Source organism: Callionymus lyra, chromosome 10, assembly GCF_982586985.1.
Source record: "Callionymus lyra chromosome 10, fCalLyr1.hap1.1, whole genome shotgun sequence".
NCBI lineage: Eukaryota > Metazoa > Chordata > Actinopteri > Syngnathiformes > Callionymidae > Callionymus > Callionymus lyra.
This window is the reverse complement of record NC_141827.1, coordinates 20,062,026-20,075,156: the sequence shown is the minus strand read 5'-3', so window position 1 is coordinate 20,075,156 and position 13,131 is coordinate 20,062,026. Positions and strand designations below refer to the sequence as shown.

Sequence of the window (13,131 nt, the reverse complement as noted above, 5' to 3'; positions counted from 1 at the left end):
GGGGAATAAAGAACTTCTTAAAAAATACTAGTTCCAAAGACTTTCAAATTTTAAATTAACAGAGCCCCACATATAACATGTAAAAAAGAAAAATTGTGGCGACAAAAAACTAAGTAGTGGCTACAAGATTATTTCAATCCTTTAGTTGCATGCATGGCAATTTTATGTGGCCATGAAATCCTGGGTTCGAGCCGTCAGTATATTCTTATTTTAACAGGTTCCTTCTAGAAATCTTATTGTGTTGAAGATATTTATATATTTTGTGCATTAGCAAGAGTCACTATAGCCATGTCATGTCTGGGTCTCCAAGCAAAATATTCTTCAGCTACACGCAGTCCACACCTCTAGGGCAGCTTCACCATTTAGCATCACTGTTTGGTCATTTGCTGCAACTGTCACATTCTCTCGTCCATTCCTGAGTGAAGAATGAGGCGGAAAACATACTAAACTCATATCTTGGCATGACAGGCTTTTTGTGTATTTTGTAACTCATTATTTTGTTTTTAGGTTAAAAACACACATGTAAAAATCAAGCCAAGGTTCTGGAGTTCTTCTTCTTCAAATTAAACCTACTTAATAAACTAGACCTCTTGAAATACTGTTCAGGTTATGACATATGTATACTATCTCATCCAATCTCTAATCCTCTAACAGGCAGTTCTGTATTTAGAAGAGTAATATATGTAATTATTTTAAATCTGGAAATTCCAGAGTTTTGTTAAAATACACTTCAATAAGTGAACCATGGACAGAGATCTCCAAATCTACAAAACCCAGGGACTAAAATAGATCAGTAAGGCTGGAGCTTATAGAGTATATTTACTCTCTGATGTTAGCAAACAGATCATTCCGATGGATGTTTAATCTTCAGTCAACAAAAGAATGTAATCTTTAGAACAAGCGTGTTGGATTATATCTGTTTAACTTTCTGCTTTCTGTTGCGAATGTTTCGTTTCATTTGCGTTGTACTGGTTTGAAGGTTTTCCTTTCATCATTGTGTAGACACTGCTTAGTTATGTGGTTTAAATATTTCACAAAAGAACCTCTAGTTACATCGATCCAACATTCTCTCTTCACATGTCCAAGCTATGTCAGATCTTTTTCCAACGTTCTCTTCATCTGTCACTCTTTGAACCAGACCTGGGTAATGTGGCGACAGAAGAAATGTTTGTGACATTACTTTTCAATATTATTTTTTCATTTGTTTTAAAACAACATTTCTGGTTTGTTCTAAACTTTGCTTCCATTATGCTGTTTGTTTCTTTTTTCACAGCGATCACCAATTTAAATAAACTAATGGCGAATAATGGTGAATGTCAGTCATACCATTCCACCCTACCTGCGATCTCTTCTTTACCTCACCTTATCCATTATATGTATCTACTGCTACATCTACTGAATATCTCTCTTCTCTCCATTTCATATATTTTCATCTTACTCTGAGTCTAAATCACTATATCATCAGCAAGAATCATCGTCCATTGACACTCAGATCTGAGGTTTTATTCAGAATCCACCCCCTAGTGTGAAACGTGGAACAGGCTTTGTTTGCAAAAACTATAACACACCTGGTAAACAACAACAACAAATGTACTTAAAGACTTAAACGCATTAAACACTTCTTCTGTGTGTGTCTTTTTGTATTAGTGTGTTTGCGGGCACAACTTAAGCAGGTGTGTAAACAGGCAATCTTTCCCGTTTAATTCTGGACTGTATTTGAATATAACTCAAAATGAATTGTTATTTTTCATAGTCATATTCACTATATGGAGGTGTGATCGTGGAGTTCACTTCAGCATCGGAACAAACGAATAAAGACGTTTGTTCGTACACAACATATTCAGGCACAATGATCAGTCAAAAGGCTTTTCCATTTAATTGAGTTGTGTATTAATTACGTATGCTACAATGTTCACACTTAAAAGTTACTTTCACATTGGTTTTTTTGTCCCTTTAAGAAAATTACAACTTTACCAGTTTTTAACATATTGGAAATAAATGTGTTATATATAAAATGTTGCTTACTATCAAGATCAAAGGATTTCCCCTATATATATATATATACTGTATATATATATACGTATATATATCCTTCAAGAAACATCTCAAGACATTTTTATTCGTGCAGGCTTTTCCTTGATATTCTGAGACTCCTGTGTTACTCTCTGTGTTATCTTGACCTTTTAAGTATATATTTTATTGTGTATTGTTTTGATTGTTTAAGTGCTTTGTGACCCTGGTCTGGAAAAGCTCAATATAAATACAAATTACTTACTTACTATATATAAATATATATGTATCAAGGTAGCAAGTTTACTTTTCTTCCTTCTGCTATGTTCTGTCAATGGCAAAGTCTTAATCATTTACAGCCTGAAAACCCCCCAAATGACCACAGCAATAGCTTATTATAACAAATTATTTTGGCAGACTGATATATGGGGACTAATCGTTGCACTCTAAAGATTGTGATATTCCTTTTCCTAGCTTTTAAAATCAAGTTCATGACTACACACTTAAGAAGAAAATGTATGTTCTATTATCAACATTTCTGTGAATAAATTAATCCTTATTGATAAACAAACTTTTTATATCACTTGCTCAACTACAGCCTGTTTTCTCTCCAAACATCTCTTTCGCTTTCTACACATTATGAACTTTGTCATGAAATTGTTTTAGCATAACAGCGTATTACTCAATGTTCTAACAAAGACGTCCCTCATAGGTTTGATATGTCTATGGAGGTAATGAGCAATGAATGGACGGGAAGAGCAGTTTTGGCGGATATGCCAACTTTTCCTTGAACTATATCTTTGTCAAAACGATGGACAGAGAACAATTATTTCTCTCATTTTTCTTAGATTGGTGCATATATTATAATTGTTCTGTATTTTTCAAGTGCTGATTTTTATGTTGAGGGTGTGGTGGAGTGTCAGTAAAATTAAATTAGATACTAAAGAAATGTAAATGTCTGTAGAAATGATCTTAATGTTTGGGTGTGTTTTTAAGTATTAAGGCTTAGTAGTTAGCTAGTGAGTACTTTAAGAAACTAAGCTCTTCATTCTTCAAAGGCCTGAAGCTCCTCCACCTTCCCAAATACCGACCTGAGCTTTGGTCCATCTTAACACACATCAAGTTAAAGAGAGAAAAGCCTTCTGGCTATTGGGAAATAAAAACAAAATGAAGATTTAATGTTTGGATACAATAATCAGGTTCTAATGTCAAAACAACAAAAAAATGAATGATTCAACCAGCTGTTGAGATTTGCTCTTAAAAAAAAAGGCACACCCAATCGCTCTCATGACTCCAGAGCAGACAAACCACCTTGGAAGTCCCTCAGGGCGATGGTCTCTAGTAAATACAGTTCATCTGCCGCCTCTGGTAGACGAACACGACGCTCTGAGCGACATGGGTCCACCTTTCTTTTGGCTGTAGACTCTGGAGCTGAAATTTAATCCGCATGATTTTTGCAATTTGCATCAGGTGACTCATTCACCCTTTTTTACATATTCCTGTCATAACAAGTCACTTTTCGTGCCTCTGACGGGTTTACTCTGGGACTGAAGAGGAGAGGAGCGGATGCACCAGAATGTGGAAAAATGGCTTCAGCAGCATGTCCAAAATTCTCATCACAGACACTGAGAAGGTGAGTTTGGCGACTTTGACAGTATTATTCACTTAATTTAGACAAAAATAAAATAAAATAACTTTGACTTACTTATGATTTCATCAAGAAAATATTCTCCTATCTTTCTATTTTCACAAAACAAACCTTATTTAAACCTGTATTGAAAAACATAATACATGTTTTATATTCAAAGACGTTCTGGTCAGTATTAACATTTTGTCAGTTGCTCTGCAAACTTAAGTTCAATAAGTTTAAGCTTAGCTCTGTTACCCAGCAGACAATTCAAGGCAGACCAGTTTCACAAAATGTGCTGAGAATACATTAATAAGGAACTTCTGGCAGGGTACATTCTTTGCTTACTGCATGTTTGATGTCTATCAAACTTGATTGAGTCAGATGATTAACCTAAAAAGAAAAAAATATGTCCACGTTAAACCAGTTTTTTCCTCTTGTATTAGCTTCCCTAAACTCCAGCTCCTCCTGTGAAGTCAAAAATACTTTTTTCAGTATATAAAGTTTGAGATGATCTTTAAAATAACTGTATATTTTAAAAGTTTCAAAAATTATCGGAAACAGCTAAGAAGGTCAGACAAGGATCACAGTTTTGAAGATTAGTTTGTTGGAGATTAGTTGAAGTATTTTCATTCATATTTCCTTTTAAAGTTCAAAAATAGTTTACTGATTTTGTAGATCAACCACAACTAACTCCTGGGTCAAATCCAGCAAAAAAATAAATAAACAAGAGATTTAAAAAGTTTCAAGTTTATTTTATTTTTGTCGGGTAAAAAAAAAAATCAATTCAAAGCAAATTAAAGTTACGGTCAGGTCGATATTGTAACCCATAATGATTACAGTGTTCAAGCTTTTCTTTTCCAGTAAATATTCTCCTCCTTTTGAGGATCTTGTATCCAAAATGAATCCATAAATACATTTAAAAAATACAAATTGAATTTGGAAGCATATCAAGATTTAAGAGTCTTTGTCTTTTAAAAATGCAAGTTATTTTAGTAAACATTGACACTGAGACAAGGGTTAAAACACTACACAAAACATAAAGACAAGAGCCAGAGTAGAAAACAACAGATTGTGATAAAAAACAACAAAAAAAAACCCCTGCTTTATTATCATCCAAGAATTGAAACAGAGACTGAAGAACTTGTTGAAGTGAGGAACAGTTAATTTAACAAATTGATTTATATTTTCTTTCTTTTAGGTGTCAAAAGAAAATATCGGTGATGAAAACCCTACACGGGGGAACTGGACGAACAAGACTGAATACATCCTTTCGATAGTGGGTTACGCCATTGGACTGGGAAACATCTGGAGATTTCCATTTTTAGCGTACAAAAATGGGGGAGGTAAAGCTTTGGAAGCCGAAATGCTCTTGTTGATCAATAAATATTCCCTCATCTCTTAACAGGTGCTTTCCTTATTCCCTACTTTGTGACGTTGATCATCTGTGGAATTCCCATGTTCTTCCTGGAAACGGCCCTCGGTCAGTTCTGCAGCCAAGGACCCATTAACGTGTGGAGGGCTGTCCCTCTTCTGCAGGGTGAGATCTCGGCTCAATACAAAAGCCACATTTCAGAATTGTTAATACAAAAATAAGCAAGTATTGGTTAATAAAGGATAGAAATAGTTAAACAAAAGGCTAAGATCTTAATGTTCAATGCCCAGAACAACCCACAATCTGGACAAAAAAACAAACTTAGGAGCTGTCTATTAAGTTAAGAAAAAAAAAGGATGCTTCGAAACAAGAGAAACAAGGTGAACTATTTACAGATACAAAAGTTGACAAACTGGTACAAAAAAACAGTTTTGAACGCGATAATTAGTAGATCAGCAAAAACAATTTGAAACCAAAAAGAAAGAGGGGTTTTGCACAAAACTCTGGTGAACGATTGTCCTTTGTTCCAAACTTTTGTTGATCAAATTGCAAACTTGTCACAGAAAAATGAACTCAAACAAGACTTTTGGTGGTTTGGGGTCCAATCCAAAAAAAACATATGACTTTCTCTGTTGCTCAAATATATGTTTTAAGATTGTTCTGCCAGATCTCTGCCTCGATAAAATCAATAATAGAACCTGAAAATGTTGAGTTAGAAAAATATATTTCTTTGTTTCAGGCATCGGCATTGCAACGGTGGTGACCAACACCATCAAAGGAATCTACTACAACATCATCATCGCCTACAGTCTGTACTACATGTTCGCCTCCTTCCAGTTTCCTCTGCCGTGGTCGGCCTGCTACGTCTGGGCCGACAGTAACTGCACGGAACCAATAGGTGAGCGGACACGAGAACGTAGAGAACGTCTTTTATATGAGTCATTTGTTCAAGAGATCAAATTCAAAATTTAGAACGTCAAAGTGTTATTAAATGGATAATATTGTACTATACTGTATATATAAATATATCATAAATCATAAAAAAAACATCTTAAAAAAACATCTAACAAATCATTTTCTATCATCAGAGTGAAAGTCTTCTATTTAGATTTAAATTACCCGAAGTGCCTGTTTTTACAAAAGCTATTTTATGTATCGTGATATTGGCATAAACACTGGATACTTAATTTTTTTTTCACCACAAAGTATCTAAAAATGAGTGCAACTTCCTATTTTTCACTGTACAAGCTGCTAGTTTTGTTGGTTGCAATGTTTATTTTACCCTTGTTGGCTAAATCTTATGACAACGGTGTCCAGACTGGGAACCTTTGGGTTGATGATACCAACACTGTGTAAACACCACGTTCATTTAAGTCCCTTCTCGTTGTGTGTCACTCTGGCTTAAACTGGAAAAAAATAGGGGGGAAAGAAAACGGTAATTTCTCCAATTCTTTACAAATGTTACCAGGTTAATTGAACCTTTATAACAATATAATTTTTCGGTTTAAATGATTTGTTTCTGAAGTAGATTTACCCATTGAAGTTGTTCTTGTCTGTTGTTGAGCTTTAGTGTTAGCATCCCAAACTTGTTCATAAACGTAATGCTCTTTTTCATTTTACTTCTCGTTCAGAGACAAGAAACTAGTTAGTTCAACAGGTAGATTAGGTTTATTACTAGTTTAAGCCGGTTTATCTACTATCAAAAATGTATAATCTTTTACAACTGTTTTGATTTCAGAGACCAACCAGACTCAGAGCGACAACTCTTCACAGAGCTTGTCTTCAAACCAGGTCCTGACCGAGGAGTTCTGGGAGTAAGACTCACTCGTAAATGAGAATGTAGTCTCGTGGTCACGTTGCTGAATGTGATTTTTTTTAATTTTCCCAAGCAATGTGGTGCTGCAAAGATCCAGTGGTCTTGATGAAACAGGACCGGTTGTCTGGCACTTGGCTCTGTGTTCACTGTTGAGCGTCGTGATCGGTGCGTCTTCGCTCTTTAAAGGCGTCAAGTCGTCTGGCAAAGTAAGTAAATGTTGTGCTTGAATCCATCCATCCATCCATCCATCCGTCCATCCGTCCGTCCGTCCATCCATCCATCCATCCATCCATCCATCCATCCATTCATCCTTCCATCCATCCCTCCCTCCATCCATCCATCCATCCATCCATCCATCCATCCATCCATCCATCCATCCATCCATCCATCCATCCATCCATCCATCCATCCATCCATCCATCCATCCATCCATCCATCCATCCATCCATCCATCCATCCATCCATCCATCCATCTTGGAATATTGACCCTAGAGTAGTGTTCTAGGGTGGAGACGTTTGACAACAATATCAGGAATGTTGAAATATTTTATTTATTTTTTTCAGGTTGTGTATGTGACGACCACACTACCATATGTGGTGATTGTGATCCTGCTGATCCGCGGAGTGACACTGGAAGGAGCGCAGTATGGAATCGATTATTACATTGGAGCAAAATCCAACTTGACCAAGCTTACTGAAATCGAGGTACAGAAAAATGAAATAACGCAAATTCAACATTTCACACAATAGTTTCAAGATGATAAATATAATTTAAAAATGTTAGGATATATAAGTATTATTCTCAACTACTGTAACCCAATATAAAACAAGAAGACAAGCCATGAACCAAAATATATTTTTGGTGCAGTGAAAGATCGTCTCACAGCAAGAAGGTTGCCGGTTCGCTTCCTATTGTGACCTTTCTGTGTGGAGTTTTGTATGTTCTCCCCGTGGGTTTACAGTCCAAAAACCTACAGAGGTTGGTCGGGATTGACTGGAAATTGACCATAGGTATGAGTGTGTGTGTGAGAGTGGTTGTCTGTCTTTGTGTGCCCTGCGGCGGACTGGCTTCCTGTCCAGGGTGTCCCTCGCCTCTTGCCTGATGAATGGGCTGCAGAATAAAAAATGTTTCCAGACTCACCAGCTTGTTTTACTTTGTTTCTTCTCTCCATTGTCTATCTAAGTGAACTTCACCAACACTGACATTCCTTATAGACTTGTTTAAATAGTAAGTGGACCTGATTGAATCCATCGTTTTTGGATGCAGTTTTACAATGGCTGCCCAAATGTCAAGATCTTGTAAGACCTAAATATACAGACTTATTTTAAGACATTTGGTTCTATTGGCAAGAAAAAACTCCTTTTTCATTTATTTGTTAGATTATTTTAAGAGATGCCTTTTTTCGCTCCCATGTCTATAGTATATAGTTCGAAATTAACTATCTTATATTGTGTTTTTGTGTCTCTCAGGTGTGGAAAGACGCTGCCACGCAGACATTTTTCTCTCTGTCCATTGCCATGGGAGGAGCAGTGACTCTTTCTTCCTACAACAACTTCAACAACAACGTCTTCACAGATGCTTTGCTCGTGTGCTTTGTCAACCACGGTAGGAAAAAGTCTTATGAACCCATGTTCAAGTTTACAAGACTCTTTTCTCTTCTCCTGCAGGCACCAGCGTGTTCGCCGGCTTTGCTATATTCTCAGTCATGGGTCACATGGCTCACGTCTACAACATGCCCATTGAATCAGTCGTAACAGAAGGTCGATCGTCTGAAGTCAAGTTAAGTCGCTGAGAGAGCTAATGTTTTGCTCTCGTGCAGGTTTTGGTCTGGCGTTCATCGCCTACCCAGACACTCTGGCTAAGCTTCCCATATCCCCTCTGTGGTCCATCCTCTTCTTCTTCATGCTCTTCACTCTCGGGATTGACAACTTGTTTACAGTTCTCGGTGAGATTGCCTCTTTTTTTTCCCCTCCAGTTCTGTGATGAGTTTTCACTACGTGAAGTAATCTCTGCCATTCCCCTCAGAGGTGATCATCACCTCCCTGACTGACGGCTTCCCTGAGGTCCTCAGACCGAGACGGGTGTATTTGTGTGCCGGGGTGTGTGCGGGCATCTTCCTGCTGGGCCTGCCGTGTGTGACCAGGGTGAGTCGTCCGTTATACACAGCTGTTCAATGGGTGTTTTAATCCTGTGTGTGTCGGTGTGTGTGTGTCTATGAAAGGCAGGGATTTACTGGGTGACTCTTCTGGACAACATGACAGCAACGTGGGCGCTTCTGATTCTGGTTGTATTGGAGATCATCGGCCTCGTCTACATTTACGGTGAATACACTCAAAAGACGAGAGGTGGTTCTTCTGAAAGAAGTCCAAAAATAGCTTTTGAGATGCTTTTATGAATTAAGATTAAATTTAAGCGCAGAAATGAAGTACAAGACAGTTCAAGAAGTTTAACAGACAACTTCAAATTATTAAATTATTATTAAATCAGTTTGATAATTTATAAGTGTTAATTTTGTTGCTTTACAAATTCTAATTCTCTTTATATTATTACCAAGTTGATGCTTTAGATGGCTCTCCAACCTTTTTGCAACTGAGATCTACTCCAATCAGTTTGGTACATTAATAATTTAATATGTACTTTTATCAATGATGAATTATAATTATAAATTATAAATGATATTCCTCGAATACACTAATCTCATTATTGATTCTTCAATGACTTAGAACGGGGGCAACATGAACAAACAAATCAAAGACAAGAAGATTTTTGACCAATCTCTGAATGAATATTGTCCCTCATGTCCAAAATCACAATCTTTTAATTCACTGCATCTTTGAAGACCTTCACAACGGCAAGATTTTTCATTTCCGTTGGTATATTTACTTAATTTATGTTATTGTTTATGTTATGCGTACACATTGGTCGATTAAGTAATGCAAAGTCAATACGTTTAAACGAGACAAACAAAAGGAAAGGTTGTCTACCAATAGCCTCAAATAATGATGATTCTATTGTCCATTAAAGAAACCTTGTGCTTATAACTGTCCTGAAGCCTCCCGCATGAGGCTGGCCGTGCCTTCAAATTCTTAGTCTTTTCAATGCACATCCAAGCCAGGAAGGTCTAAATGTCAAACTTTAACTGCTTTAGCTGCCATTATAGTACAAGATGTCCATCCATTACATTTTTAAACATATGATATGAAAATAATACCAGTAATTATCTGGACAGCTTGAGAACATTTGGATTTAAACATAAATACAGTGAAAAAGAACGTCTGTAACTGGAAGTAATTTCTAAATTTACAGAAAGCTTAGTTTTACAAGGATTCTTATTGTATCATTATTGTTATCCTTCTTTTTAATTGGGTTTATTTTGTGTTTCTTTTAAATTTCCAGGAGTGAACCGCATTGTTAAGGACATCGAGATGATGATCGGGAAAAAGAGCTTCTACTTCTGGCTCTTCTGGAGGGTGTCTTGGTTTGCCATCACCCCCTGTGTCGTCGTGGTGAGTCTCTTCTTTGACGTTCAGTGGTTAAACTGAGAGAGAGAGAGTAGTAAGTTTAAATATTTACCAAAGAAAGATCAGTTTCGTGATTCAGTATCAAGACATACAGTTGGTACTCTGGCTTCCTGCCACAGTTGAACACACAGACAAAAAAAAATGAATAACTTTAATTTGTACTACCACTAAAATAGTAGTTTGAAGATTTGTCTGAATCATGCTTTTGTTGTTGTTTATCCAGATCATCCTGTTCTGGTCTTTCATATCCTATGAGCCGCTGACTTACGGTTCCATTGGGTACCCTGACTGGGGTATGGCTCTGGGTTGGTGCATCAATGCCTTCATCTTGATCTGGATCCCGTTGGTGGCTGTCATACGGCTGCTCCAGGCAAAGGGCAGCCTGTGGAAGGTGATTTGTTAAATGTTGGGTTTTGTATGCAGATCATTAACATGTGAGTTTCATGGCAGCGTCTGAAGGCAACTTGCTCTCCTTCGGAGGACTGGCAACCCTACCTGGAGATCCACCGCGGAGAGCGTTACGCACCAGTAAACTGTGAGAAGAAGGCGGGAGATTGTGAAAATGACCATGAAAAATGAAAAAAAAGAAAAAAAGTGTTAGATTTATTTGTGTCTCCATTCATTTGCAACTTCTGGTCCCCAATGTGTTGTCTTATCATCATTGTGTTGAGAAACCTATAAGGAAATGAGATAAGATGACTTGAGAAAACCTTATAATTCTTTTTATTTGGGATGTGTTTACCATATGGAATATGTCCGACGACAGGTGACGCTCACCGCGGTGTTCAAGGTAGCTACACTACAGAAATCTTGAGGCTTTATGTAGTCCTACACTTTACCATTTTCTTTTTATCAAACTTTTGTGTGCAAGAAAGTCTTGCTTTTCAAAAGACAATCTGGAAAAGAAGTAAGGAGGTGATAAATAAATGGGTTGAATCAGAGGCAGCTGTGTCACCAGGTGGAGTAATTGGTGTTAATAATCCTATTATTAACACCAATTATTCTTAAACAACTGTCACTCCTGATGGGGCTGATGATTATCATTTTGCATTGTCTCTTTCAAAAGTTACATTTTTTCTATACTTCTCTGGCAAGATGTCACAGAAAATTATGGGTTTTCCTACTCGATCCTGAACATCTTTTATTTCTGTACTGCCACAAGACATCGCCCACCTCATCTTGATCAGTCCCTAGTCACAGCTGTCCTCCTCATGTCCTCCTTTATCCATGAACTTCACTGTATATCTTCCTCTTCTGCCATCATTCTTAGTCAAACACTGTCTCTCTTCTCCTCGTGTGCAAATGACATGTTCTCCAGAAACACATCTTTTGCCCGACAAGTCGTTTTGAAAAACTTTTTTCAAGAACTAGCTTCATAGTTTGGAAAAATTGTATTAATATATTTAAGAGGGTGCTAGAAGTGTTTGGATGTATATACATGTGTGTCTGTGTGTGTATAGATGTAATTTTTGTTTATAAAGGAAAATAATTCCTTTATCTCTCTTTCACTCACGACTCACGTGTTTACACTGTTTACCAGAGAAATAAAAATAGAAACAAAATGTTACTAAACAAATATGTTTACAAAAGAGCAACACGTGAAGTTTTTGACTTGTAAGATTCTGTCGCCTGTAACTTTTGAAAGAACTGCAATAAAATGTCATCGCAAGGAAAAGAGGATAACAATTTGTTGGGGTCCCCCATTCCATTGGGATCTTAAAATACATTGAAGGATTAGTCAGGTGAGAGATTGCCACTGCGCTGTGCTGCATCAGGATAGTGTAAAAAAACAAAACACGTTTTAATTAGGCAAAACATTCAGTTGAGTCAACTTTACAACTTTAATGTGACAAAATGTGTTGTTTTTTGCATTTCCACTGCTGCACAGACTCTTAACAGAGTGGCTTTTAAAATGCTCTCCTTCCTCTTGCTCTCACTCCATCCCAGCCGTTTGCAGCAGAAGGCCGTTCACAAAGAGTCTGGTTGTGATTGTGGTTTCTGCCTGAGAAGGCAGTTTTTCCTCGCCACTGTTAAATAACATTAAAACATTTTTCAAAATTCTAAACTTGTGTCCAAGTCTCTCCAGGTTAAAGGTGTTTGGGGGCCTTAGCGTAGTAAAGTTTCAAAAACAACTTAAATACAACAGTTTTCTTAGGATGGTGTGATTTACAATCGAGACAGGATCTGTTCCTCAAGTATACTCATTTATGATCTTTGTTCTCTAAAGTTAATTCCCATGAAAGTATCAGTATCTTCAACTCTGACTCTGTTTCCAGACACTCAGAAGATACGACACATAATAAGTGAGCAAGTAAAGGTTATTTGTAAATCCTCTTTCTAGACCAGGGTCACTAAGTGCTTTAACCATCAAAAACAATACACAGTTAAAATATATACTTTAAAAGGTCAAGACACATAAGATAAACAAAGGAGTCCCAGAAAATCAAGGAAAAGCCTGCACAAATAAAAATGTCTTTAGATGTTTCTTGAAGGAGTCAGTAGATCATCAAACACAGAGGGAGAGGAAGATCGTTCCAAAGCTTAGGAGGAACAGCCTGGAAGGATTTCTCTCTTCTGGTCCTGAACCGTGTTCAGGAACCATCAGTAGATTCTGATCCACAGACCTCAGAGCCCGAGCTGGGGTGTAAGGCTGGATCAGATCACTGATGTAAGGAGGAGCCTGACCATGAATAGATCCGAAAGTAAGAACCAGAATTTTAAAGTTGATCTTGAAAGAAACTGGAAGCCAGTGAAGTGTTTTAGGAATTGGGTATATGTGAG

The 13,131-nt window shown here is 37.1% G+C and overlaps 1 protein-coding gene across 1 annotated transcript; it reads left to right on the top strand.

Annotated features, from left to right (window-relative positions):
* Positions 1-3,562: 3,562 nt before the first annotated feature.
* Positions 3,563-12,323, top strand: LOC148070904 (sodium- and chloride-dependent neutral and basic amino acid transporter B(0+)-like). Its single transcript, XM_087800059.1, has 15 exons — positions 3,563-3,643; positions 4,839-4,983; positions 5,046-5,177; positions 5,752-5,910; positions 6,751-6,826; positions 6,902-7,034; positions 7,393-7,533; positions 8,299-8,434; positions 8,497-8,589; positions 8,649-8,774; positions 8,855-8,973; positions 9,051-9,150; positions 10,226-10,335; positions 10,574-10,741; positions 10,801-12,323. Exons 1-15 carry the CDS (start codon positions 3,587-3,589, stop codon positions 10,927-10,929), a joined length of 1,824 nt encoding a protein of 607 aa, XP_087656185.1. The 5' UTR covers positions 3,563-3,586; the 3' UTR covers positions 10,930-12,323.
* Positions 12,324-13,131: the final 808 nt, after the last annotated feature.